Source organism: Balaenoptera musculus, chromosome 16 (assembly GCF_009873245.2).
Source record: "Balaenoptera musculus isolate JJ_BM4_2016_0621 chromosome 16, mBalMus1.pri.v3, whole genome shotgun sequence".
Classification (NCBI taxonomy): Eukaryota; Metazoa; Chordata; class Mammalia; order Artiodactyla; family Balaenopteridae; genus Balaenoptera; species Balaenoptera musculus.
Genome location: NC_045800.1, coordinates 57188909 through 57214018, shown reverse-complemented (window position 1 = coordinate 57214018; position 25110 = coordinate 57188909). Strand labels below are relative to the sequence as shown.

Sequence of the window (25110 nt, the reverse complement as noted above, 5' to 3'; positions counted from 1 at the left end):
TTACTACTTCACGACTTTTCAGTTTCAGGGACTATTTATTATCGTCTTCCCCACTCCAACAACCCACTCACCCTCCTGGCCCCCATCCTCCCAATATAACCATATAATAATTTGGTTAGAGCAACAGTCGGTGTTTACATTATTACCACCAGGTAAACACTATTCCCATGTGTTTACACTATAAGCTATGGGATGTACTATGATTTCTTTTCATGCATAAATTTTTATTTTCCCTGGAGTTAATAATCATCCTCCCTCACCCCAATTCACTTAGTATTCTTTGTACTCAATGCCAAACTCTTCCAGTTGTTGAAATCTCCCCTCAATACCTTTAGATGATGTTCTACCAATTTCATTTTCTTGAAGCAATCTTTCCTGGAGCTTCCTGACCTAACTGGATTTAGGCTGGGTGCCCTCTAGGCCTGTTGTGTTTAATCTAGCAATCTCTCCTCACCAACATCCTGGGGCATTCTCTACACCTCTCTCCTGAGTCAGATTCCTCTTTCCTGTTGTCAGCCTTTTGCTTGGTTTACAAACTTATTTTGGTGAAACACATCCTCCAGTAGCCTGTAAAGTACATGAAAAAAATTTTTTGATCAAAGATCATTTAAGTGACAGAAACTTTTTTTTTTTTTAACTTTCAAACTTGATTGATAGTTTGGTTGGATATAAAATTTTAAGTTGTGGGTAATTTTCTTTTTCTTTTTTTTTCTTTTGGCCTTGCCACTCAGCATGTGGGATCCTAGTTCCCCGACCAGGGATCAAACCTGTGCCCCCTGCAGTAGAAGCGCAGAGTTTCAACCAATGGATCGCCAGGGAAGTCCCAAGTTGTGGGTAATATTCCTGCAGAATTTTGAAAGCATTGCTTAAGTGTCCTCTCACTTCCTCTGCTTCTGTTGAGACATTCAAGCCATTTTAATTCCTGACCTAATCCCTCTCCCTTTGGTGAGATCTCTTTGTCTTCCGTGTTCTGAATTATAATGATTTGTCTTGATATGGGTCGTTTATTTTCATCCATTATGTCAGGTGCTCAATGGGCCCTTTTAATTTGGAAGTGCATGTCCCTCAGTTTTGGAAAAGTTTCTTCAAGTATTTATTTGATCATTTCCTCCACTCCATTTTCTCTGTTTTCTGTTTTTGTTTTTTCCTAGAACTTGGTTTCTTCATTTATGAAACAGCGAGAGTGATACCAACCTCAGACGACCATTGTAAGAGTTAACAGACATAGCATTTAACAGGTTCAGCAGGGTGCTCCCTACATGGCAAAGCTCAAGAAAATGGTGACCACTGACCATTATTTTTATGGACATGAAGATGCTTTGTATCCTGTTAAGTACTTGGTGGGCATCACCTTTTGGACAGCCCAGCATCTAAATCCCCCCTTCCTCCATTGAGTGAAGGCCTCTCCTTGCTATCCCTGTCCCCTGGTCCCTGGTGGCTGTCATGACCAACTGCATGCTCCTGCATGCCCTCCTTATTTTGGCAGCAGGGACTAAGGCAGCACCAGACCCACTGGCACAGTGCCTCGGATCCTAATCAGACCCAACTGGCTCTCTGCTGCCATTCGCCCTTGGGCTTTGCCCATTTTCTCATTGTGGGTTTCCAGCCTTCGTGATGATTCTGTGAGCTGCCTGATATGTTTCCAAAAACAAAACAAAACAAAACTTTTCCACATCATTAGCAGGATTTGGTTTCTATTTCTTGTTACCAGGAACTCTGCTGAATAAACCTGATGCCAAAGGCAAAGCAAGTTATCAAAACAAGGGTAATGAAGTTTGAAACACCAATGGGACTAGGAAACAAAGTGGTCCCACCTGCTCTCCTGGTTAATCTCATGTGTTAAGAACAGGCAACTTGTGAAAAGTGAAAACAAACGGTCAACAAAAAGTTGAGCCTCAGGAGAAGACAAAGAACTCCGAATTAAAATAGGTATCATTTTCTCCTGTCCTACTAGCAAATGCACCTACATACAGGGGTGTGTGTGTGCGTGTGTGTGTGTGTGTGTGTGTGTAATTAAAGTGTAATAGGGACTTCCCTGGTGGTGCAGTGGATAAGAATCCGCCTGCCAATGCAGAAGACACGGGTTCAATCCCTGGTCCGGGAAGGTCCCACATGCCGCGGAGAAACTAAGCCCGTGCACCACAACTACTGAAGCCCGCGCACCTACAGCCCATGCTCTGAGACAAGAGAAGCCACCACAGTGAGAAGCCCGTGCACTGCAATGTGGAGTAGCCCCTGCTCGCTGCAACTAGAGAAAGCCCACGCGCAGCAACGAAGACCCAATGCAGCCAAAAATAAACAAAATTAAATCTTTAAAAAAAACCCCCAAAACAAAACAAAAATAAAAGTGTAATAGCGGCTGTGGGCAGGGGAGCAAAGTGTCCCACCCACGTCACAGACAGTGCTAGCCCGCCAGTCCCAAGGGAGTCTAAACAAGGGTTGTGACCTCACCAGTGGAGAAACACTTTAAAGATCACTTCCCACTGCCTTGAACAGTTTTGCTATAGGACAAGATGGGGAACAGTAATCACTACCATGTGCATGGATTTGTTGGGAAGTACGACTTGGCTATGCCTTTAAAAAAATTGTGATAAAATATACATAACATAAATTTACCATTTTAACCATCTTTAAGGGTACGGTTCAGTGGCATTCCGTACATTGACGTTGTTGTGCAGCCGATCTCCAGAACCCTTTCAATCTTGCAAAACTGAAACTCTGCATCCATTAGACAATAATTCCTCATTTCCCCCTCCCCTCAAGCCCTGACTACCATAATTGTACTTTCTGTCTCTATGAATTTGACTGCTCTAGGTACATCCTATAAGCAGAAATCATACAGTATTTGTCTTATTGCGACTGGCTTATTTCACTTAGCATAATGTTCTCAATGTTCATCCCTGTTGAGGCATATGTCAGAATTTCCTTTCTCTTTTTTTTTCTCCAGTTTTATTGATTTAATGGACACACAGCACTGTATAAGATTAAGGTGTACAGAATAATGATTTGACTTACATACATGATGAAATGATTTCCTCTATAAGTTTAGTAAACGTCCATCATCTCATATAGACACAAAATTAAAGAAATAGAAATTATTTTCCTTGTGATGAGAACTCAGGATTTACTCTTAACAACTTCCATATATAACATACAGCAGTGTTAATTATCTTTATCATGTTGTACATGACATCCCTAGTACTTAGTTATCTTATAACTGGAAGTTTGTAACTTTTGACCACCTTTATCCAATTCTCTTTCCCCCCACCCTCTGCCTCTGATAACCACAAGTCTGATCTCTTTCTCTATGAGTTTGTTTGTTCTTGAAGCATAATTGGCCTACAACACTATGTTAGTTCTTGGTATACAATATAGTGATTCCATATTTCAATGCATTTCAAAATAATCACCATGATGTCTAGTTGTCCTCTGTCACTATACAAAGTTATAACATTGTTATCGACTATATTCCCTACACTGTACACTTCATACCCATGACTCATTTATTTTGTAACTGGAAATTTGTACCTCTTCATTTCCCTCACCTTTTTCTCTCCTCCCCCAACCCCCCTCTCCTCTGGCAACCACCTATTTGTTTTCTGTATCTATGACTCCATTTCTGTTTTGTTACATTTGTTCATTTGTTTCTGTTCTTATTTTTTTAATATTTATTTATTTATTTAGCTGCACCTGGTCTTAGTTGCAGCACGCGGGACCTTCGTTGCAGCTTGCCGGATCTTTAGTTGCGGCATTCGGGAACTAGTTCCCTGACCGGGGATCAAACTCGGGTCCCCTGCATTGGGAGCACCGAGTCTTAACCACTGGACCACCAAGGAAGTCCCTGTTTTTAGTTTCCACATATAAGTGAAATCATACAGTATCTGTCTTTCTTTGACTTATTTCACTTAGCATAATACCCTCTGGGTCCATCTATGTTGTTGCAAATGGCAAGATTTCGTTCTTTTTATGGATGAGCAGTATTCCATTGTATCTGATATACCACATCTTTATCCATTCATCCATCAGTGGGCACTTGGGTTCCTTCCACCTTTTGGCTATTGTGAATAAAGCTGCTATGAATGTGATCACACAAATATCTGTTAATTCATAGCCTGGGTGTCAACTCAGGTCATCTTCCTTTGAGACTTCAATAAAATCAACTTGAGGTACACCTACAGCCCTTCACCCCTAAAAGAAAAAAGAATGGACGCCTTCCTTGATGTTGTCACGGTACCTAGGAGCCCCCTCCTGCCTTCCAGAGACCACAATGACGCTATTTTTGGAGTGCGAGGTGCTGTACTAGGTGCTAGGTGCTTCACAGCTCTTACCTCTTTTTAGTACTGACGGCAGCCCCACGAGGTGGACGAGGACCGCTTCTGACCCATTTGGGCCTTTTTACAAATTAGGTCTAGATGCTCATTCTTCCTGGCAGATCCATAGCTCAGCAAGCAGAGCAGGATCTAGATGGAAGTGTCCACTTGGGTCTTCGGCATGGCCCCCTTGTGCCAACCACAGCCAATTATATATACAACACAACTATATATGAGGGCCCTGAGGCAGGTACAGTGGGTAACTGGGTAACCTGGGTTTATGGATGAGGAAAGTGAAGCATGGAGGTGAAGGGGTTTGCCTGAGGTCATAGGGAGCCAAGGCAAGCTTAGAGCAGAATGAGGCCTGCTTTAAAATGTAGACTTTATTTAGGTATGATGAGGCCAGCAGATCAGGAGACGATTGTCACTGAAAAGATAGTATATGTACAGCATGGTGACTATTCTTCATAACACTGCATTGCATACTTAAAAGTTGCTAAGAGGGAATTCCCTGGTGGTCCAGTGGTTAGGACTCCACGATTCCATTGCTGGGGGTTCAGGTTTGATCCCTGGTCAGGGAATTAAGATCTCACAAGCTGCGTGGCGTGGCCAAAAAGAAAAAAAGTTGCTAAGGGAGTAGACCTTAAGAGTTCTCATCACGAGAAAAAAAATTTTTTTGGTAACTATGTATGGTGACAGATGTTAACCAGACTTATTGTGGTGATCATTTTGCATACACAGTCATCCCTCGATATTTCCTGGGGATTGGTTCCAGGACCCCTGAGGATACCTAAATCCACGGATGCTCAAGTCCCGTATATAAAATGGCGTAGCATTTGCATATAACCTACACATATCCTCCCGTATACTTTATTTTTTATTTATTTATTTATTTATTTATTTATTTGGGCTGCGTTGCGTCTTCGTTGCTGTGCGCGGACTTTCTCTAGTTGTGGTGAGCGGGGGCTACTCTTTGTTGCCGTGCACCGACTTCTCATTGCGGTGGCTTCTCTTGTTGCGGCGCGTGGGCTCTAGGCGGGCAGGCTTCAGTAGTTGTGGCATGTAGCTCAGTAGTTGTGGCTCGCGGGCTCTAGAGCGCAGGCTCAGGAGTTGTGGTGCATGGGCTTAGTTGCTCCTCGGCATGTGGGATCTTCCGGGATCGGGGCTCGAACCTGTGTCCCCTGCATTGGCAGGCGGATTCTTAACCACTGGGCCATCAGGGAAGCCCCTACCGTATACTTTAAATCATCTGTAGATTACTTATAATACCTAATACAATGTAAATGTCATGTAAATAGTCATAAATACAATGTAAATGCAATGTAAATAATTGCTGGTGCAGCAAATTCAAGTTCTGCTCTTTGGACCTTTCTGGAATTGTTTTGTGTGTGAATATTTTTGATCCACGGTTGGTTGAATCCATGGTTGCTGAACCCTTGGATACAGAGGGCAGACTGCATACAAGTATTGAATCATTATGTTGTACACCTGAAACTAATATAATGTTACACGTCAGTTAAACCTCAATTAAAAAAAAAAGAAAGAAAAGATAGTATATTACTCACAGTTCCCAAGAGGAGGGGGAACACTATGCAGGGTCACGCCAGGAAGCACCAGGGTCAGTCAGTCAGGAGGCAGGAGGGGAGAGGGAACATGGGCAAGAGCCTTTATTGTGGTTTCTGCAGGAAACACAGGTGAGACAAGTATGCAGCCATAGGACTGACTAGTTTGAATAATTTCAGTGGGCTCTGGGGCATAGGGCTGCCCCTAGTTGTCTGATACCTGGTTCTGGGATGACTAGGACAGGGAAATAGTCACCTAGAGTGTGAGAGTTTGTAAGGTCTTGATAAAGAGGATGGTTGGTGTATGGGCTCTGTCTGAATTGACTAGTTTGCATATAGAAGGTGTACTCACTGGAGAGCCCTTTACTATCTTTCGGAATTGGCTACTCCTGAGAAGCACAGTCTCTTCAGGGTCAGCATAGGCCCCAAGATGTCAAAGCATCAGAATAAGAAGAGATGCTTCCTACAAGGCTGATGCCCAGGTTCTTAATCACTTTGCCTTCCCTCCTTAATACCTTCTCTCATTGATGACTTGAAATTTTACCTTTTTTTCCTTTTGGCTGTGGAACTCTTTCTCCAAATGAAATCTTGAGGCTGTCCAGTTTATTAAAGACTGCTACTCTGATGCTGACAGATGGTAATTAGACTTATTGTGATCATTTCATAATGTATAAAAATATCGAATCATTAGGTTGTACACCTGAAACAAATACATTGTAAGTCAATTATATTTCAATTAAAAAAGAATGCCGCTGTGGCTGGTGGGCAGGGGTAGGAGGGCACAATATTAAGCCCCCGGTAGTTTGCACCTGCTCATTTCGGAGGCAGCCTAGAGGCCCTGCTGGCCCCTCTTATACAGAGCAGAAGGGGTGAGAGGAGGCTGGCCAGGAGGCAGGTCCTAGAGTGGCCACTAAGGCTGTGTGACCTTGGGGTAGTATTTCCCTCTCACATTCATTCATTCATTCATTCATTTATTTATTATTTAGTTGTACCACACAGCTTGCCGGATCTTAGTTCCCCGACCAGGGATTGAACCCGGGGCCATGGCAGTGAAAGCGCCGAGTCCTAACCACTGGACTGCCAGGGAAGTCCATCTCACTCTCTTTTTTAAAACAGCTTTATTGAGATATCATTCACACACCTTACAATTTATCCATTTAAAGTATACAATTAAGTGGCTTTTAGAATATTTAGAGTTGTGCATCTATCACCACAATCGATTTTAGAACATTTTCACCACCCCATAAAGAAACCTCATACCCATTAGCAGTCACCATCCAACCTTCCTATCCCCCCAGCCATAGGCAACCACTGATTTATTTTCTGTCTTTATAGATTTCCCTATTCTGGACATTTCATATAAATAGGATCACTTAATATGTGGTCGTGTGTGATCCTTTGTGAGAGGTTTCTTTCACGTAGTGTAATGTGTTTGAGGATCATCCACATTGTACCATGTGTCAGTACTTCATTCCTTTTTGTGGCAGAATAATACTCCACTATGAGTATGGCACATTTTGTTTATCTGTTCATCCACTGATGGACATCTGGGTTCTTCCCACTTTTTGTCTATTACAGATAATGCTGCCATGAACATTCATGTACAAGTTTTTGTGTTAAAATATTCTTGAATTCTCTTGGGGATATACCTAGGCATGGAATTGCTGAGTCATGTGGTAAACCTATGTTTAACCTTTTGAGCAACTACCAGACTTGTTTTCCAAAGTGGCTTGTTATGGACTGAATGTTTGCCTGACCCCCACAGTGCATATGTCGAAGCCTTAACATATTAGAAGGTGGAGCCTTTGGGACATAATTAGGTTTAGATGAGGTCATGAGGGTGGTGCCCCCATGATGGGATTAGTGTCCTTTTAAGAAGAGGAATAGATACCAGAGCTTCCTCTCTCTACCATGTGAGGACTCAGCAAGAAGGTGGTTGTCTGCAAATCAGCATGACGACCCTTACGAGGAACTGAATATGCTAGCACCTTGATCTAGGACTTACCAGTGTCCAGAACTGTGAGAAATGAATGTCTGTTGCCTAAGCCATACAGCCTGTGGGTTTTTGTTGTAGCAGCTCAAGCTAAGACACAGCTGAACCATTTTACAGCTGTGTATGAAGTTTCCAATTTCCCCACCAGCAGTGTATGAAGGTTCCAATTTCTCAGCTTCACAAACACTTGTTACTCTTCGTCTTTTTGACTGTAGTCATCTTAATGGGTGTGCGGAGGGATCTCACAGTTTGGGTTTGCATTTCCCTGGTGGCTCGCCTTCCCTCTCATGAGCCACACCCTCCTCCTTTGCTAAGACAGGATCTAGAGGTTCTTCAAAAGTCCTTCTGGGGATTTCCCTGGCGGTCCAGTGGTTAAGACACTGCGCTTCCACGGTAGGGGGTGTGGGTTCAATCCCTGGTTGGGGAACTAAGATCCCCCATGCTGTGCAGCACGGCCAAAAAAAAGTAAATAAATTTAAAAATATTAAAAAAAACCCAAGTCCTTCTGGCTTGACATTCTGAGTTCTTTATGTGTTTCCCTTAGAACCCTGAAGATCCACTGCTGTGGGTGGGATTAGAGAGTGGGGTGAGGGAGAGGAAAAGGAAGAGACAGGCTGGGATAAGAGCGCTTAGAAATCCTTCTAAAGAGCCATGGTCACAGGATGCCAGAGGTAGCAGCACGTTTGCCTTCATCCAGTCCAAAGTGCCAAGCTATTTTATAGGTGAGGAAAGTGAGGTCCCGAGGGGTGACAGTTACCTAAAGGTGCTCAGCATGTCAGTGGCAGATCAGAGAATCCAGACTTGCTTAGGGGTGCTGGAGAGCCCTGGGTTTGATTCCCACTGATCTGCGTGACTGTGGGCCACTTTCTGAAGCACAGTTTCCCCATCTGTGTAATGGGGGTAATACCTACTTTATGAAGTTGTTTTGAGGATATAATATATATATATATATATATATTTTTTTTTTAACCCAGATTGGGACTTGAACCCATGGTCTTTTTTTTTTTTTTTTTTTTTTAGTTAATTTATCTATTTAATTTTGGCTGTGTTGGGTCTTCGTTTCTGTGCGAGAGCTTCCTCTAGTTGCGGCAAGCGGGGGCCACTCTTCATCACGGTGCGCGGGCCTCTCATTGTTGCAGCCTCTCTTGTTGCGGAGCACAAGCTCCAGACGCACAGGCTCAGTAGTTGTGGCTCACGGGCCTAGTTGCTCCGCGGCATGTGGGATCTTCCCAGACCAGGGCTTGAACCCGTGTCCCCTGCATTAGCAGGCAGATTCTCAACCACTGCGCCATCAGGGAAGCCCAAGGATATAATATATTTAACATAGTAAATACTCTGTAAATAACTTATTTAATTTTGGAATTTTTTTTTTTTAAAGTAAGTTTCGTTAACATCCATCACCTTACATCATTGCAATTTTTTTTCTTGTGATGAGAACTTTTATTTTTTTTTGAGATTAACTTTATTATACAACATTACCAAACTGTTATTATTATTTTTTGTTAATTAATTAATTTATTTTTGGCTGCGTTGGGTCTTTGTTGCTGCGCGCAGGCTTTCTCTCTAGTTGCGGCGAGCGGGGGCTACTCTTCGTTGCGGAGCACGGGCTTCTCACTGCAGTGGCTTCTTTTTGTTGTGGAGCATGGGCTCTAGGCGCACGGGCTCAGTAATTGTGGCTCGTGGGCTCTAGAGTGCAGGCTCAGTAGTTGTGGTGCACGGGCTTAATTGCTCTGCGGCATGTGGGATCTTCCAGGACGAGGGCTTGAACCCCTGTCCCCTGAATTGGCAGGCGGATTCTTAACCAGTGCGCCACCAGGGAAGTCCCTAATTTTGGAATATTTAATATCTACATACCTATAATAAAAGAAATTCAAACAGTATACAAAAGAACATACAGTGAAAAATCTCTCTCCTCCACCCCCTTCTTGGGAGCCACCACTTTTACTAGTTTCCTGTCTTTTCTTTCAGATATATTCTGTGCATACAATAGAAGTTATTTACCACACGGGTCCCTTAGGGTCGGTGGAGATCATTAACTTGCTGCTTTTTTAAGCTGGTCTTTCCCACCCTGGCCCTTCACCCCCCCTTCTCCTGCCAGCACACAGAACTGTGGGGCTCCCTTATTTGTCCAGCTCCCCTTTCCCAAGCCCCATCCACCTGGTAATGATTTCCTAGAGAGTCTCCCAGGGGTCTCCATGGGGACGTTTCCTGCTCCAATCTCCATGGCAACTCTTCAGGTTGCCATGGTGACACTTAAGTGATTATTTGGAGACCCTTAAATAAATCACCCACGGTGGTATATGCTAGAAGCATTTGGCTCCGGCTCTTATGTTTGGGGCCAGGCTTGGGGCCCAGGCCTGCAAGCAGAAATGGGAGGAGGGGAGGAGGCGGTGGTCCGGGCCCCTCGCCCTTGGTTCTAGCGCTACGAGAGGGCCTCCCTCAGCAAAGGTGGACTTGAGCCTTTGGGAAGTGGTGCAAGGACAAGCAGCAGTCAGGCTCCTGCAGTCCCTGAATAGATCCTGCAGCAAGCAGGAGATGCTTAACGGGACTGGGGGCTCAGGACGAGAGGCAGCTGCGAGGAAGCTGGAAAGTGACGGAGCAGGGATTCAAGTCCACGCCTGCTGGGCTCCAAGCCCCTCACTCCCTGACTCTACTGAGAGGGAATTTCAGATTGGATCCACCCCACTTATTCAAAGAATATTTTTAGGGAATTCCCTGGCGGTCCAGTGGTTAGGATTCTGTACTTCCACTACTGGGGGCACAGGTTCTATCCCTGGTTGGGGAACTAAGATCCCACATGCTGAGCGGCACGGCCAAAAAACAACAACAACAACAAAAAACCACAATATTTTTAAAGCACCTACTACATGCCAGGTACTGTGCTAAGCATTGAGGTTACAGCAGTGAATAAAACAAACAAAAATACCTGTCCTTCTGGAGCTTACATTCTACTGGGGGAGATATAATTAGCAAAATAATTAACTCTGTAGGCTAAACGGTGGTTTAAGCGCAGGGTTAGGGAAGGGGGCTAGAGAGTGCCAGGATAAGCGGTGGCATGCACCGCCACAAGGGCTGGGGCTCCTGGGGCCCAGCTCTTGGGACAGCGGTCTTGGGACAATTCGCCCAGGGGACTAAGAGTGAGGTGTGAGAAGAACTGGCGAAGACTGGAGGCTCCATCAGTTGTGACCGGCTCCTTCCATGTGTTCTGGCAGCACAGTTAACAGTTGAGTCTTCCAGTTTCCTGGATTCCTCAGAAGACGCATTAAAGCAGACAGGCATGGCTGAGGGTTTAACGTCCATTTTACAGACTGGGGAACTGAGACCAAAAGGAGGAAGCAGCGTGCCTAAGGCAGTGCTGCTAATGGCAGGCAGAGTGAGGACTACAGCTTGAGTCTTGGATAGTCCAGGAGTATTTCTGCTGGACCAATGGATTTATCAGCAAACCTGCAAATTCGTACCTACCCTGAGTACTGTTTTACAGAAAACTGAAAAAACCGCTTGTCTTGAGCGCCTGGGAGACTGGTGGAGTCTATCTGGGGAGTCCGGTTTATTTTATTTCTAATGTCAACCTCAAGTGCTATGTGATGGCCCGTTCTTCAGCGGTGGTGCAGACGGAAGGGCGCAGTGGCGTGATTCTTCTCACTCCTGGCTTCCCCTCAAGGAAATGGAGAAGTTTGGAAGCACAGGTCCAAGGCACACAGTGTACAGAGTGCATACCAAGTGTTACTCTGTGCCAGCAAGCTTCCTAAGGAGGTGGTGAGAGGAGTCCTTCTACACTAGCCTCTCTCTGACTTCTCTGAGTGTAGATTATCCACCTTTAAATAGGCCTTGGGAACAATTCCCTGGCGGTCCAGTCGTTAGGACTCTGTGCTTTCAATGCTGAGGGCACGGGTTCAATTCCTGGTCGGGGAACTAAGATCCCATAAGCTGTGTGGTGCGGCCAAAAAAAAAAAAAAAAATAGGCCTTGGGTTTGGGGCCAGGTTCAGAGGCAACAGAAAATGATTTCAGGCCAGTTTAAGCCTCAAGAGGTATTCACTGCAAGTTCCTCGGGCAGTGAGTAGAGGAGCCGAGTGGGCAGCTTCAGGAGGGACAGGAGGCCGTGGGCACTCTCTGGGGCCTGGCCTCAGCTCAGACCCCAGGTCAGAGCTCCTGGAGATGATGTGGCTGGTCTCCCACTGGCGGCCCTTGGAGGGCCAGACTCCCTCCTTCCACAGGCCTTCCTGCGCACTGGCCCCTCTGCCTGGGAACGCTCATACCCTTGCTCTGCTCATCCTTCAGGAATCAGCTTTGTCACTGCTCACAGAGGCCTCCTCTTCCTTCTCCATCACTGCAGCTGTCTCCTCTTAGCGCGGTTTGTAATTGTCCATTTGTTTACTGTCTTGTCCAGACTGCTTTTCAATCTGAATACAGTATCCCCTAACCTCATGTGGGCTCTGAGAACTTGAAACTTGAGATGTGCTGTTAAGAGTAAAACATACACTGGATTTTGAAAACTTAGTATGAAGAGTGTAAAATACCTCATTCATAATTTTTATATCGATTGCATGTTGAAATATTGTGGATATGTTGAATTATGTAGATTATTAAAATTAAGTTCACAATTTAAAAAATGTGGATACTAGAAAATTTTAACTTACATATGTGGCTTCTAGTATATTTCTGTTGGATAGTGATGTGACTACATTAATTCCGTAAGGAAAGGAGCCATGGAAGTGTTCACCACTTAATACCCTGCACCTGGTACTGGGGCCAGGACATAGTAGGCGAGCAATAAACAGTGTTATTTATTGAATGAACGCTTGACCGTTACATTTTCCATCAGTCTAGAGACATCTTGAACAGTCTACTAAGGAATGTGATCTAATTTAAATGTCAGATTTTTTTTTTTTTAATATTTATTTATTTGGTTGCCTTGGTTCTTAGTTGCAGCACACGGGATCTTTGTTGCCGCGTGCAGGATCTTTAGTTGCGGCATGTGAACTCTTAGTTGCAGCATGTGGGACTAGTTCCCTGACCAAGGATCTGAACCTAGGCCCCCTGCTACTGGACCACCAGGGAAGTCCCTTAAATGTCAGATTATTAAACAACAACAAAAACTCAGGCATAAAATTTGCAAGAAAGGGAAAAGAAAGGGGAGAGTGAAGGGCCGGCGGGGGGGTGGGGGGGCTGTCTCAGTCCCTTTTGAAGAGGAAGAGGTTCCATGGTTGCACCCCCCAGCAACATTCCAGTTCTGAGGGGTTTAGGGAAATTTCCCAACTTTTGTCAAGCAAAACAAAAAGTCCTGATACTCCACAGGCAGACACAATTGTTGCCCACTTCTGCTCCTCTCCATGCTTTTTGCTAACAGAAGCCCCTACATGGCCACCCAAAACCCAAAGACCATCTTCCAGCCTCCTTGGGAACTCGGTTTGGCTAGTTCCAGCTGAGGGGATGTAAACAGAAATGCCAAGTTAACTTCTGGGAACTTTCCTTCAAGGGAAGTGCTACGCTTCTTCCCCCTTTTCTTCTGGCTCTAACGCCTGGTGCTCAAGCAGCCACCTTGGACCATGAGGAATGAGGGCTGGGCCGTATCCTAGGGCTGGTGGAAGGGGAGGTTGGGAGGGGCCTGGGTCCCCCACAGCTTTGTGAAACTGCTATATCAATCCTGGAATGCCCTCTGTGGTCTTTTTATGTCAGAAAAGAAAATCCTAGGTATTTAAGGCAGTGTTAACTTTTTTTTTTTGGCCGCGCCGTGCGGCACGTGGGATCTCAGTTCCCTGACCAAGGATGGAACCCGCACCCCCTGCAGTGGAAATGCAGAGTCTTAACCACCGGACTGCCAGGGAAGTCCCAAGGCTGTGTTAACTTAGATTTCTTGTCAACTTATCCTGATAACGATGTCCTCCTCCCTGAATATCTGGTGCCTACTTGATTTATGTTTATATAACTGGAAGGGATCACTCAGCTATTTTCAGGACAGGACACTCATCACTTTCCAGAACAAAGTCCGCTCCGAGATGACTTGATTCCTTTACCATCAGATATTGATTTAAAAAGAAAAAAAAGGGCAATACCTAAGTACTTAAGTACCTAAGTACAACATTAGAAAGGAGTGGAAAGTAAGTCACCTCATGCCTCTACCCTTCAGTCTTCCAGTTTCTATCCCCAGAAGTGGCCATTATTACCAATTTCTTAATATATTCTTTGCTGATGATTTTTCAATGGCAACCTCTCTTTTAAAGAGAGGGACACCCTGTTATACAATACACCTATGTAAATAAATATGTCAATATCCACATCTCTGTATAAAAAGTCTGAGTTATTTTGGACTTACTACCCACAACCCTTCAAATGAGATCACATTTACTTCATGGCCTAAATGAAAATGTTCAAGCCCTCAGCCACATGACTGCTAAATGTCTGTTCCCTTCCCTAGCCTTCTTTGTCCCTCGTGTGAAATACTTCCCAGGAACTGACTGAGCAGAGAGTGAGCCAGGAGTTATGTCTAGGGAGACCCTATTTCCAAGGCCGCAAAAGACAGCTCCATCTGAGTGAATTAAAAAGGGTCAGAGGACTGGGTTTTACTTGTGAATTCGCAAATCATATTTTTCAGTAAAAATAGTGATAGTCACCATAATTGCAAACATACTTAATGAGCATGTTCTCTGTGCCAGGCACTGTACTAAGACCTTATATGCATAATCATGTTGAAACTCACAATGACCCTATAAGTTAGGTACCAATAAACGGCATTCCTATCTTATAAATGAGTGAGGCAAAGAGGTTAAGTCATTAGCTCAAGGCCACCAGATAAAAAGGGGAAATTTTGATTTGAATTCCGACAGTCTGAACCCAGGCTCTTAACCACAAGACGACCCGGACGACCTGATCAGATGGTAAACCCCATGCATGCAGGGACTTTCTCTGAGGGCTCAGGACACCACCTGGCACAGAACGAAAGCGTAATATCCACTTATTAACTTTATGTTGGTGGTGGGATAAGGATAGCTGCATCCTTTCCCAGTTAACTACAGGCTCGCGTCCTCTGCTCAGGGAACACCCTCCAGAATCCAGGCCCAAGGGAAGGCCAAATGGGGCATGGAGGGCCTATATAAAAGGGTTGGAACCTGGGGGCTGTGCTGGCTCAGAGGGACCATTCTCTGCCCTGGTGAGGCCTGAGGTACTGAGCCTGCCCAAAGGAGCCAGGCCCTCAATTCTGCATTTTTTTTTTTTTTTTAATTGGAGTATAGTTGCTTTACACTGTTGTGTCAGCTTCTGCTGTACAGCAAAGTGAATCAGCCATATATATATATCTCCTGTTTTCTGTATTTCCTTCCCATTTAGGTCACCACAGAGCACCGAGTAGAGTTCCCTGTGTTATACAGTAGATTCTCATTAGTTATCTATTTTATACGTAGTTATCAATAGTGTATATAGTTATCAATAGTGTATATATGTCAATCCCAATCTCCCAATTCATCCCACACCCCCTTCTCTACATCTGTTTCTGCTTTGCAAATAAGATCTTTACCATTTTTCTAGAGTCCACATATATGCATTAATATACGATAATTTTCTCTTACTTCACTCTGTATGACAGTCTCTAGGTCCATCCACGTCTCTGCAAATTGCACAATTTCATTCATTTTTATGGCTGAGTAATATTCCGTTGTGTATAGGCACCCCATTTTCTTTATCCATTCATCTGTTGATGGACATTTAGGTTGTTTCCATGTCCTGGCTATTGTAAATAGTGCTGCAATGGACATTGGGGAGCATATATCATTTTGAACTATGGTTTTCTCTAGAAATATGTCCACTAGTGGGGTTGCTAGGTCATACGGAATTTTGCAGCTTTAACCCTACCCTGTGCTGGACACATTTTTATCAAGTTTGCTCCACCCGCTTCTGCTGAAGAATTCTTTTTAGATGCATTAGTATCAGATTTACCTGTTTTGTCTACTGCTGTACTTTTAGTACCTATGACAAGACTCTGGACACAGCAGGCCTTTACTAGTCGAATGAATGAAAGAACAGTTAAGCTAGACACCTGATCCTGGCCAGGTGGCATCTCCAGGGCACGGGTGTGGGGGTCACTTTGCTGTGTCCCACTGGGTTTGAATTAGCTACACTGGGGTGGGGGAAGCGCTGGGTGCTCACTGCTTACCTCTAGAGGTGGGCTTGTGGCGGGAATATTATCTTGGGAGTTACAGCTCACATGTATCCCAATCACCCTGTTTCACAACCCACAGGGATGAACTGCTACACTTTTTTGTATAACAAGTTTTCTTCTTTTGAGTTTTGGTAGAAAAAGAGAGTTCTGCCAAGAGACAACAAAAATTCAAGAAAAATCATCATTCCACATAGTGTCAGATTCAATCAGACATGAATCAATGTGAATACAAATGGATAAACCCTGAAATAGAAACACAGCACTGTAATTTATTTAACTCTGACACAGACTCTGAAAGACTCCAGAATGTCTCTTCCGCCCCCAAAGTCCTGAACAAAGTGGGGAGAATGGGGGGGTAGGGGGTGGGGACCGTAACTGAGTCAGTCGCTCTTTTGAGCCCCTGGTACGAAGGATGGAAAAAGGGTCAAGAACTGGACAGATCACCAGTCAGAAACATGTGTCTGCTAATGGATGAGACGGAATTTAAATGTGTTTTTCTTATTTCTTCCAAACAGGCCACAATAAAATCCTAACCTTCTATTGAGCTCACTCTTGAGAATACACTGCTATCTGGTGTTTGAGTTCGGTGCTTGCACAAAGTCCGAGGCCAGGGCAGGGCGGATGATCACATTAGGGAGAATTTTAACTCCCACCCCTGGGACGCACAGTGGGGAACCTGGAGTAGGGTTTACTGGCCAGCGCTGCCTATGGGCCCAGCAGGGCTGGCAGTACCACGAGGAGGGTATCTCACTCCTCACTGGGGGTGTGCCCCTTCCTGGAACCGCGTGCTGCTCTGAACCCGAGCCCGGGCCTGCAGCCACTGCAATTACAGGTCTCACGCAGGGAGTCAGGGAGTGCTCGCCGAGGCAGGAGGAGGCTCCTGGCGGTGCTGCCTTTATTTTTTTATTTAAAAACATTTTTTTGGCCACCCACAACGGGTGGCATGCGGGATCTTAGTTCCCCGACCAGGGATGGAACCCATGCCCCCTGCAATGGAAAGCACAGAGTCCTAACTACTGGACTGCCAGGGAAGTCCCAGTGCCGCCTTTATTACTCACAGCAGCACATGGATGCCACGGTCCCTCCCCCCCACTTCACGTATGTGTCACACAGAGCAAGGTGGGCACTGGTGTTCCCTCCCGCCACCCAATTCCACCCTCCCTGGCCCTTGCGTGGATTCCAGCAGTCCTGGATCTGATCAGCTGTGGCTTACTTCCCAGGAAGCCAGCCGTGTGGCTCTGTGGCTCTTGGCAGGTTGGGTGAGAGAAGCAGAATCCGTGGTGAGGCTTCATGGGGCAACCCTGAGTAAGCGTGTTAATGCACTCAACACTTTGTCTTCAACCAGGCCACCTTAGTTCAGAGATGTGGGGGGGCCTGAATGTGAAAAATGGCCTTTTTTCACATCACTGGCACCCTAAGAGAAACCTGTAGGTTAACCTCATGGGCGTGGGGATCAAACTAATTTTAACAGAATTTAAGCCTGAGCATTGACGAAAAGTCACTCAGGTCAGGAATTCCTAACTCAAAATCACATCAGTATGGGAGGGAAAGCACTCATCCCAAACACAGACCCAAGAACCAAGGGTTAACGCTAAGTGCCTTAGTGGCACTAACTCAGAACCTGGGGAGTCAACTAGGGAATGACCAAAGAAGGTAAGTACATTATACTGCTTGAATTCTCTGACTCTCCCCTACTTTTTCTTTTACCACATCCATCTCTTTAATCATCCAAACCATCTTCTTGCTCAACAGATGCCCATCTCTTTGGTTTGTGTTGTTTCTTCCAGTGGCTTGATACACTGAGATGAACAGGCTGTCATTTCAGAAGCAGACCTTCCTTCTCAAGTGCATGGAGCCAGAAAGCAGGGTCAAAGCCCCACTTTTCACTATTGTCTCACTTCCAACCAAGCAGCCTTGGTTTTCCAAGGCCTCATGGGAGGGAAGGAAGAGCCAGAGCGATAAACTTGGCTCTGGGCAGGGAAGGAAGGAGGAAAGGATCCATGGAGCGTTCTCCAGAGGGAGTAGATCTGCAGCTGCCGCAGTTCCTTCTCCGTGGCCCTGGGCCAATCCCCAGGAGCAAATTCAGCACAAAGAACCACCGTCTCCAGAAGCAAACCCCTGTGCTCTCTGGAAGACAAGCTACACACATTTCTTTCCTATGTCGCACAAAACCCCCTCATAAGCCTTGAAAAACCCACCAGTCATGGTGCAGTCACTGGCAGAAGCCCAAGCAGGCAGTTAAACACAGGTTTTCCTGGGATGCCCTGTTGGTTATCTCCTCATAGCCCGACGTGTGCTTTCTACTGTCACAGATCTCCTCTTTGAGGAGCCTGCTGTGCTACCTGGGGTGCGTCCCCAACCCTAGCTGGCACCCACCCCTGTGCAGGCCTTCGCCCTTCCTGTCTGGGTGAACGCTTCAGCCCCGAGAGCTGGTGTCTGCTTGCACCCTCCGGGAGGACCCTCTCCCGCCACTCCCCTGGGACACCTTCTAGGCCCCCGGCTCTGCAACTGCCCCGCGTGCTCTTCGGCCGCAGGTGGCAGGGCACACATGCAGATTCCGCAGGAGGGTGTGGATGCCGCCCAGGCGGTGTGTGGGCCTGGACCAGCTTCACTCCTCCTCTCTGTGTACACGACAGTCCCCACCTCAGCAGGCCCCGCACTCCAGCGAGGCGTCTCCAGGCCACGAAGGATGGGTGTGCCTCTTGTCATGAGGTTCAGCCCCGACTATGGGGGTCGGAAGTAGACAAAAAGAGGGTAGCTGGGAGGTCTGCAAAAGATGTTTCAGAGCAGCGCGGCCTCACGACAGTTTCAGCTCAGTTACAAATCCTACACGGTCCCATTTGCTTAACCAGTTTTTCCAGTGACGCTTCAAAGCTGGCTTTCTTGATTTCTATAGCTTCTTGGTTTCAAAAGGAAAACCAAAATAACAATAAAAACTCCAAATTCTTCAAAGTGGACAAATAAATAATAGTAACAATATTTACATTAGTATGTCACACTTGGAGATGGCAGCATGACTGGGGAACGGAAGAACCGAGAATGTGCCCTGGCCCTGGGGCTTAGACCTGGCTCCCGATCAGGGTGGGACACCTCTCTGAGTGGATGGAGGGGCAGGTGAGGTGGGAACGAGCAAAGATGCTGGGCTGGGGGCTCCTCGCAAGTCCAGGGAGGTGGAGTGGACAGGAGGTGCTGAGCTGTCCCTAGATTAATTAGGTTTCAAACAAACAGACAAATCCCGGTTCTCCCCAGCAACCACTGTGCTGTGGTCTGGGTCACTGGGTGAGCGGCTCCTAGGATGCCGGGGGCCTTCTCTGACTGCCAGCATGGTGGGGACGGCAGGGCCTCGGTCCTGGGGAGCACAAAGCTCACGAGTCAGCTGCTGGCCTCCAGCCCCTTTCCAGACGACAAGGAGCCGAGGTCAGGAACGGTCCCCTCTTCCCTGGACTATGTGACAAGGGGGATGTGGAATTCGCTTGTGTCGAAGATCAGGGGCCTCCTGGGAGGGCTTGGGTCCCTGTCAGCCTTGTGGAGCAGCTTGAAGAGCCCGGTTCCAATGTTCATGGGGATCCCCATGATGATGCATTCAGACACCCCTGAAACCAACCAGAAAGGAGGTTAGAGGGCTTCTCGACACACGGGTAGGTTTTCAGGACAGAGAGACTACTGACTTGGGAGTAGTTAACTGGGCTCGGAGTCCCAGCCCCACTACACATCGACGGACTGAATCCGGGCTGCTCGTTTCACGCCTCATCTATAGATGCTGAAGGCGTGGCATGGCGCTCCTGGACGGGTTGGGGGAATTCCAGCGAAGGGCAGTGCCCGCCCACAGCCCCGCTGCTGGCTCAGAGGTTTCTCCATCTGAGCCAAAGGCACCGTGTGGGCCTCACCTTCATGAGCACTACACTCAGACAGCAGGGATATACTGAATGACATTCAGGAAACCCCAAGTTTGCCACCCAGCGCTTCCTTAACTTAGGGCCCAGGAGACAAGCAAATGGGATCATAGTAAGCAGATGCCAATCCCCCTGGAGACAGCAGCAGAGACTTGTTCCCTGGGCCCAGGGGTCAGCGCGGCTTAACAGAACCCCAACCTCGGAGTCCACAGCCTGAATCAGAAACACTCAGAAGGCAGGGCCCTCGTAGAGTGACAGGAGTAAGGTGACAGTGCAGATTCTCCAAGCTCCTTTTCAGATTTTTAATATCTAAATGTTGGGCTCTGCGTCAGGCTTCTGGTTTTACAACAAGCAAGTGTGTACCTGCTATGTTCTGGGCTTTGTGCTATCAGGGCACCAGAGAGGCAAACAACCAAACTAAAAACCAGCACGTAGTAAGGGCTGACGCTGAGTTACAACATTTAAAGGACCAGGAGATTTCAAAGTTGGGGTAGGGTGACCACACTAGATGCCCAGAGGGGTCAGTGGTAGAGAAGGGGCGGTGGGCGGGGCCACAGCAGGGCAGCAGCAAAGACCAGGCCCAGCGTCCTGGTGGTAGAGCTGGGGAGCTGGGTCTTAGCCCTGCTGTCAAGCAGACTCGCTCTTACTTTTGCCTTGGCCTTGCCCTTCTCCTGCCCCAATCTCTGCTCCCTTTTCTTTCCTTTTACCTTTCATTATCTTAAAGAATCATGTAATTTCTCTTTCCCTCTATTTGCAACCTGTGACCCTTGGGAAAGAAAGAGTTTATCTCAGGAGCAAAAAATAGGCATATGCCGACTGGGGCCCCACCTGACCGTCATCTTGGCTGGCCAATCCACACAAGGAGGTGAGAGGGGAAATGGCCACTAGGAAGCAGAGCTCTGGCGGCGGGGATGAAGGCCAGGCCTGGCGTCGCTGTTGGAGCCCCAGGCCCCCACAAACTCCCACCTCAGGCCACAGGGTCTTGCTGCGGCATGAGAAAGTCTAGAGCAAAGTGGGCACTCCGGGTGGGTGGGGATCCGCTGTGACAGCCGCCCCTCGTGCTCCCTCTCCCCCAGGCCCGTCAGAGAGGCGCTGTGTGGTGGGAGAGGAGGCTAGGGCAGGGCAAGACGCTAACAACAAGCGAGTCAGTTCCCTCGGTCTTCTCACCGAGAAAGGGTTCGATACCTGCGCCTCACTGGTGTGCCGAGACGCCGTACAAGGTGCCTGGCGCAGGCATGCTGGCTGCCTTGCTCAGGAAGTCAGGACAGCGGGTGCCTGGGGCAGGGTCCGAGTGGCCGACTGTAATTCTGAGGACTAGAAAATTCCTACATGCCCAGCGGCGATCTTTTCTCTGTACTGACAGAGAAGCCTTCTACAAATGTGAGGGATGCAGGCTGCCACGGTCAGGCTTTGGAGATAAAAGATAGGTCAGTTCCAATTCCACGATCTGTGACTTTATTCTTAAGTAAAAGCTCTGCCTGCTCAGTGTCTCCACCTCCTGAGAAGCCCCGCCCACGGTCTAAGCTGCATCAACAAAGGCCTCTGGGGAGGCTGCTACGAACACCAAACCTACCACACACGGAGTCCTTCTGCCCGAAGTAGGCGGCGTCAAAGAGGTGGTCGGCCGTCTTCTCGAAGGAGGCCAGCATCAGCACGCTCTCCTTCATCTTGGCCAGGCCAAACCTAGTAATGCCCAGGACTTCACCCTGCGCCACGGGAGAGAGAGCCAGAGTGGTGCTCATGCCACGTACAGAACGCATGCCCCGCCTTCCCTCAACAGAAGCAGCAAAAATCAGCAGAGCCGCAAGCCACAACCTCAGGTTTAAACAGGACCCTAACAGCTATCTGTCCCACCTGTGTCCCTCTGAGGCCATCAGCCACTGACAACACAGATCCTTACACTCACAGCCGGGTGCCACTGGAACAAAGAATCAAGAACTGAGAAGTGAAGAGTGGAAATATGTATATGTATAACTGACTCACTTTGCTGTACAGCAGAAACTAACAAAACATTGTAAGTCAACTATACGCCAATAAAAATTAATTAAAAAAAGAACTGAAAAGTAGGGAATTCCCTGGCGGTCCAGTGGTTAGGACTCTGCGCTTTCACTGCTGAGGGTCTGGGTTCAATCCCTGGTTGGAGAACTAAGATCCTGCAAGCTGCACAGCACAGTCAAAAAAAAAAAATCCCTGAAAAGTAGAATTAAGAATCTAACTTTTAAAAAGGCAGTACTTCTGAAGATGTTTCTTATGGTTCAAAGAACTCAAAACTCAAATAATTTAAAAGCCTCAAAGTAGAAAAAGAGTTATGTAAATTTAGGTGCTTTCATTTAAAGGTATGTTGTGCCATCATTAAAAAAGTTTATTTATAAAACTATGTAACAACATGGAAAACATTTATAATGTTAGAAAAAAGCCAGAATAAAAATGACATGCTTGGGACCTCCCTGGTGGTGCAGTGGTTAAGAATCCGCTTGCCAATGCAGGGGACAGGGGTTCAAGCCCTGGTCCGGGAAGATCCCACATGCTGTGGAGCAACTAAGCCCGCGTGCCACAACTACTGAGCCTGTGCTCTAGAGCCCGTGAGCTACAACTACTGAGCCCGCGTGCCACAACTACTGAAGGCCGCATGCCTAGAGCCCGTGCTCCCCAACGAGAGAAGCCACTGCAATGAGAAGCGCGCACACCACAATGAAGAGTAGCCCGCACTCGCCGCAACTAGAGAAAGCCGCGCGCAGCAACGAAGACCCAGCACGGCCAAAAATACCAACCTCAGTTCCCCCCCTCAGATTATGTTAACTTGTTCTTTAACCTGGAAATGGCTACAGAAGAAGCGTGATGAATGGGTTTAACAGGGAATAAACCTCAGTTTGCCATGGAATCCTTGGGCTTTTGGCAATGGCTAGTTTTCTTTTAGGATAAAATTTCTAAAAAGGACAAAAACCATGCTCTGCCTCCTGCCATGAGGTTGTAATTTTCACGCTGGAATTTTACCAGTACACCCAAACCTGACCACTACCCTTTGGTCTTGGGGTAACGGTGGTCATCACAGTTGGGCACGCTATGTGTCCTACAAGCTTCGTGCTCCCGAGACTGGGTTTGCGACGCCTGGCTGCCAGGCCCCCACGAACCTTGTAGGTCATGAGGTCGGAGAGCAGCATCACGTGCCGCCGGTCGATGCTCATGCCGTGGTTGACCATCGTGTACTGGATTTCGTTGATGATAGTCGTCCGGGCAGCTTCGATGCCCAGGGTTTTCTCCACCTGCGGAGGGCTAGGGTGAGCAGGGGCAGCCGCGTCCTCCTCTACCCTGCAGCTCCCGGCACCCCGTGCGCTTCCCCAGAGATGGGAGTGCAGACCGAGAGCAAACGGCAGGGTCGGAGGAGCGTGCCAGGAGGGAGACGGGACGACGGCAAGGTGCCCCTGGCCGGAAGCAGTACCTCATATGTGTTGTTAGAGGTGGTTCGGGTGCCCTTCACACCGTGGGTGGCCATGACTGCCCGCAGGTTATCACCCTCCACCAGGAGCTTGTACTTCTCCTTTCCGCTCTGCTCGTCGATGTGGATGACAGCTCGGGACACCTCCGGGATGCCCTGCACCACCACCTGGACTCACAGACAGATAAGTCTCCAGACCCCACAGTGCCTGTGGCCCCCACCCACCCGGGAGCCTGGGAAACCACAGCGGCTGTGAGAACTGGGAACGTCAGGGCCTGGGTCTGTGACCTTGATCACCCCATTTTCAGTGGTGATTGTCAGCAACATGCCAAACTTGGGAGTGCCTGTGTGCTGTTCTAGTGGTTGGGGGGAAGCAGAAGCTCAGGGGACCATGCCCCCTTCCACCACCAGTTTTATGAAAGAACAAAGAGAAAACGAACAGGCAGAGTTGGTGTGGCAGTGCTAAGAAGGAAAGCGGAACCTGCCTGACTCCTTAGGGGTGCAGCAAAGAAAAGAAGAAACAGGGCGCCACCCTCAGTCTCAGCAGTGACAACGCCCTTGTGGCTTCCTGACACCTGGCTCTTCAAGTCAGAGGTGAGCGCGGTCCCTCCCTTTACGCCTCTCCAGGTATTAGGCTAGACGCGGTCCTGGAGAGGTGACCTGTGTCTCACCTTGGGGAGATCCTCTTTCAGAAACTGCAGCACGTAGTACATGGAGCTCTTGCTGTTCTCTCGGGGGGTGACACACACCACAGCCTCACCATGCACGGCCACGTCGCCAGGCTTCACGCGGAGCTTGGACATGCAGATGGAATACCTCACCGTCTCAGCGTTCACCTGTGAGGGACCGCACGCCCAGGACATTACTAGCAGGGTGTGGAGGCTGCGGTTCCAGTGTTTCTTGGTCTTTTTGCATCGTTGCCCCTCTAAGAAGCCTTTTCTGTCATTTTCCCCCCGATCTCTCTCCACATCACAATATTTTAATACCAGAGATATACTGTGCATTTATGTACTGTAATGTATACCTCTGTCTTATTCATTAAAGAGTAGATCCCCACCCCCTAACCCTTTTTTGCCATTGCTACCTGTACATAAACACCCATGATAATTAAGCCAGGTCAATCCACGCATCCAAAAACATCTCCTGAGCCAGCCAGGTACTGTGCTGGGGGCCCACAGGTGAGTAAGACACAGATGGCACTACGGTCCTTCCAGATGCTGTAATGCTGTTATCACGGCAAATGGGTATTATGGCCTGCACAAAACCTCCACTGATTTCCTGTGTGCCCCTGGGTGGCAATGTCTGTGCTGGGGTCAGGTGTAGAGAGAAAATGTGAAGGTACAACAGACTCACAGAACAGACACTGAGTGAAAGCCTCTGCAGGGTTTCCTGTGCCTTGCGTAGCTCTTGCCCTAGTTTATCAGCGCCTATCTTGGGGCTAAAAGAGGATGACTTCCTCCACGCATTTAATTACGTGACTCACTTCCAGCCTCAGAAGTCTGATCCGTTCCAGGGAGAGCTTGACGAGAATAAAGCAATCGTCAGGAAGAAACACTTCTTCAATGTACTCTGAAATCTGTGGTGTCAAAAGATCAGAATGTTCATCAGTCACTTTCCCTTCCCTCAGAGCATACAAGGCTCACTCTGTTTTTTTAAGGATACAGAGCAGTGTGGACACACTGACTAGCAAATGCACTACAAGTGGTTCTTACGCTTACTGGCAACACTGCTGGTTTGGTTTTCTTATTATTAAGAGGGATTTC

The 25110-nt window shown here is 47.4% G+C and overlaps 1 protein-coding gene across 4 annotated transcripts in view; it reads right to left on the bottom strand.

Annotated features, from left to right (window-relative positions):
• Nucleotides 1–16267: 16267 nt before the first annotated feature.
• POLR3A (RNA polymerase III subunit A) overlaps nucleotides 16268–25110 on the bottom strand; it is a 52882-nt gene continuing 44039 nt past the window's right edge. For all 4 annotated transcript variants that reach the window (XM_036828762.1, XM_036828759.1, XM_036828763.1 and 1 more), the window contains 6 exons: nucleotides 24831–24923; nucleotides 24019–24183; nucleotides 23351–23515; nucleotides 23043–23174; nucleotides 21485–21617; nucleotides 16268–19611 (listed from right to left, as the gene is read on the bottom strand). In XM_036828762.1, the coding sequence (XP_036684657.1) occupies nucleotides 19463–19611; nucleotides 21485–21617; nucleotides 23043–23174; nucleotides 23351–23515; nucleotides 24019–24183; nucleotides 24831–24923 (837 nt within the window). In that variant the 3' untranslated portion in view covers nucleotides 16268–19462. The remainder of the gene's footprint in view (nucleotides 19612–21484; nucleotides 21618–23042; nucleotides 23175–23350; nucleotides 23516–24018; nucleotides 24184–24830; nucleotides 24924–25110) is intronic.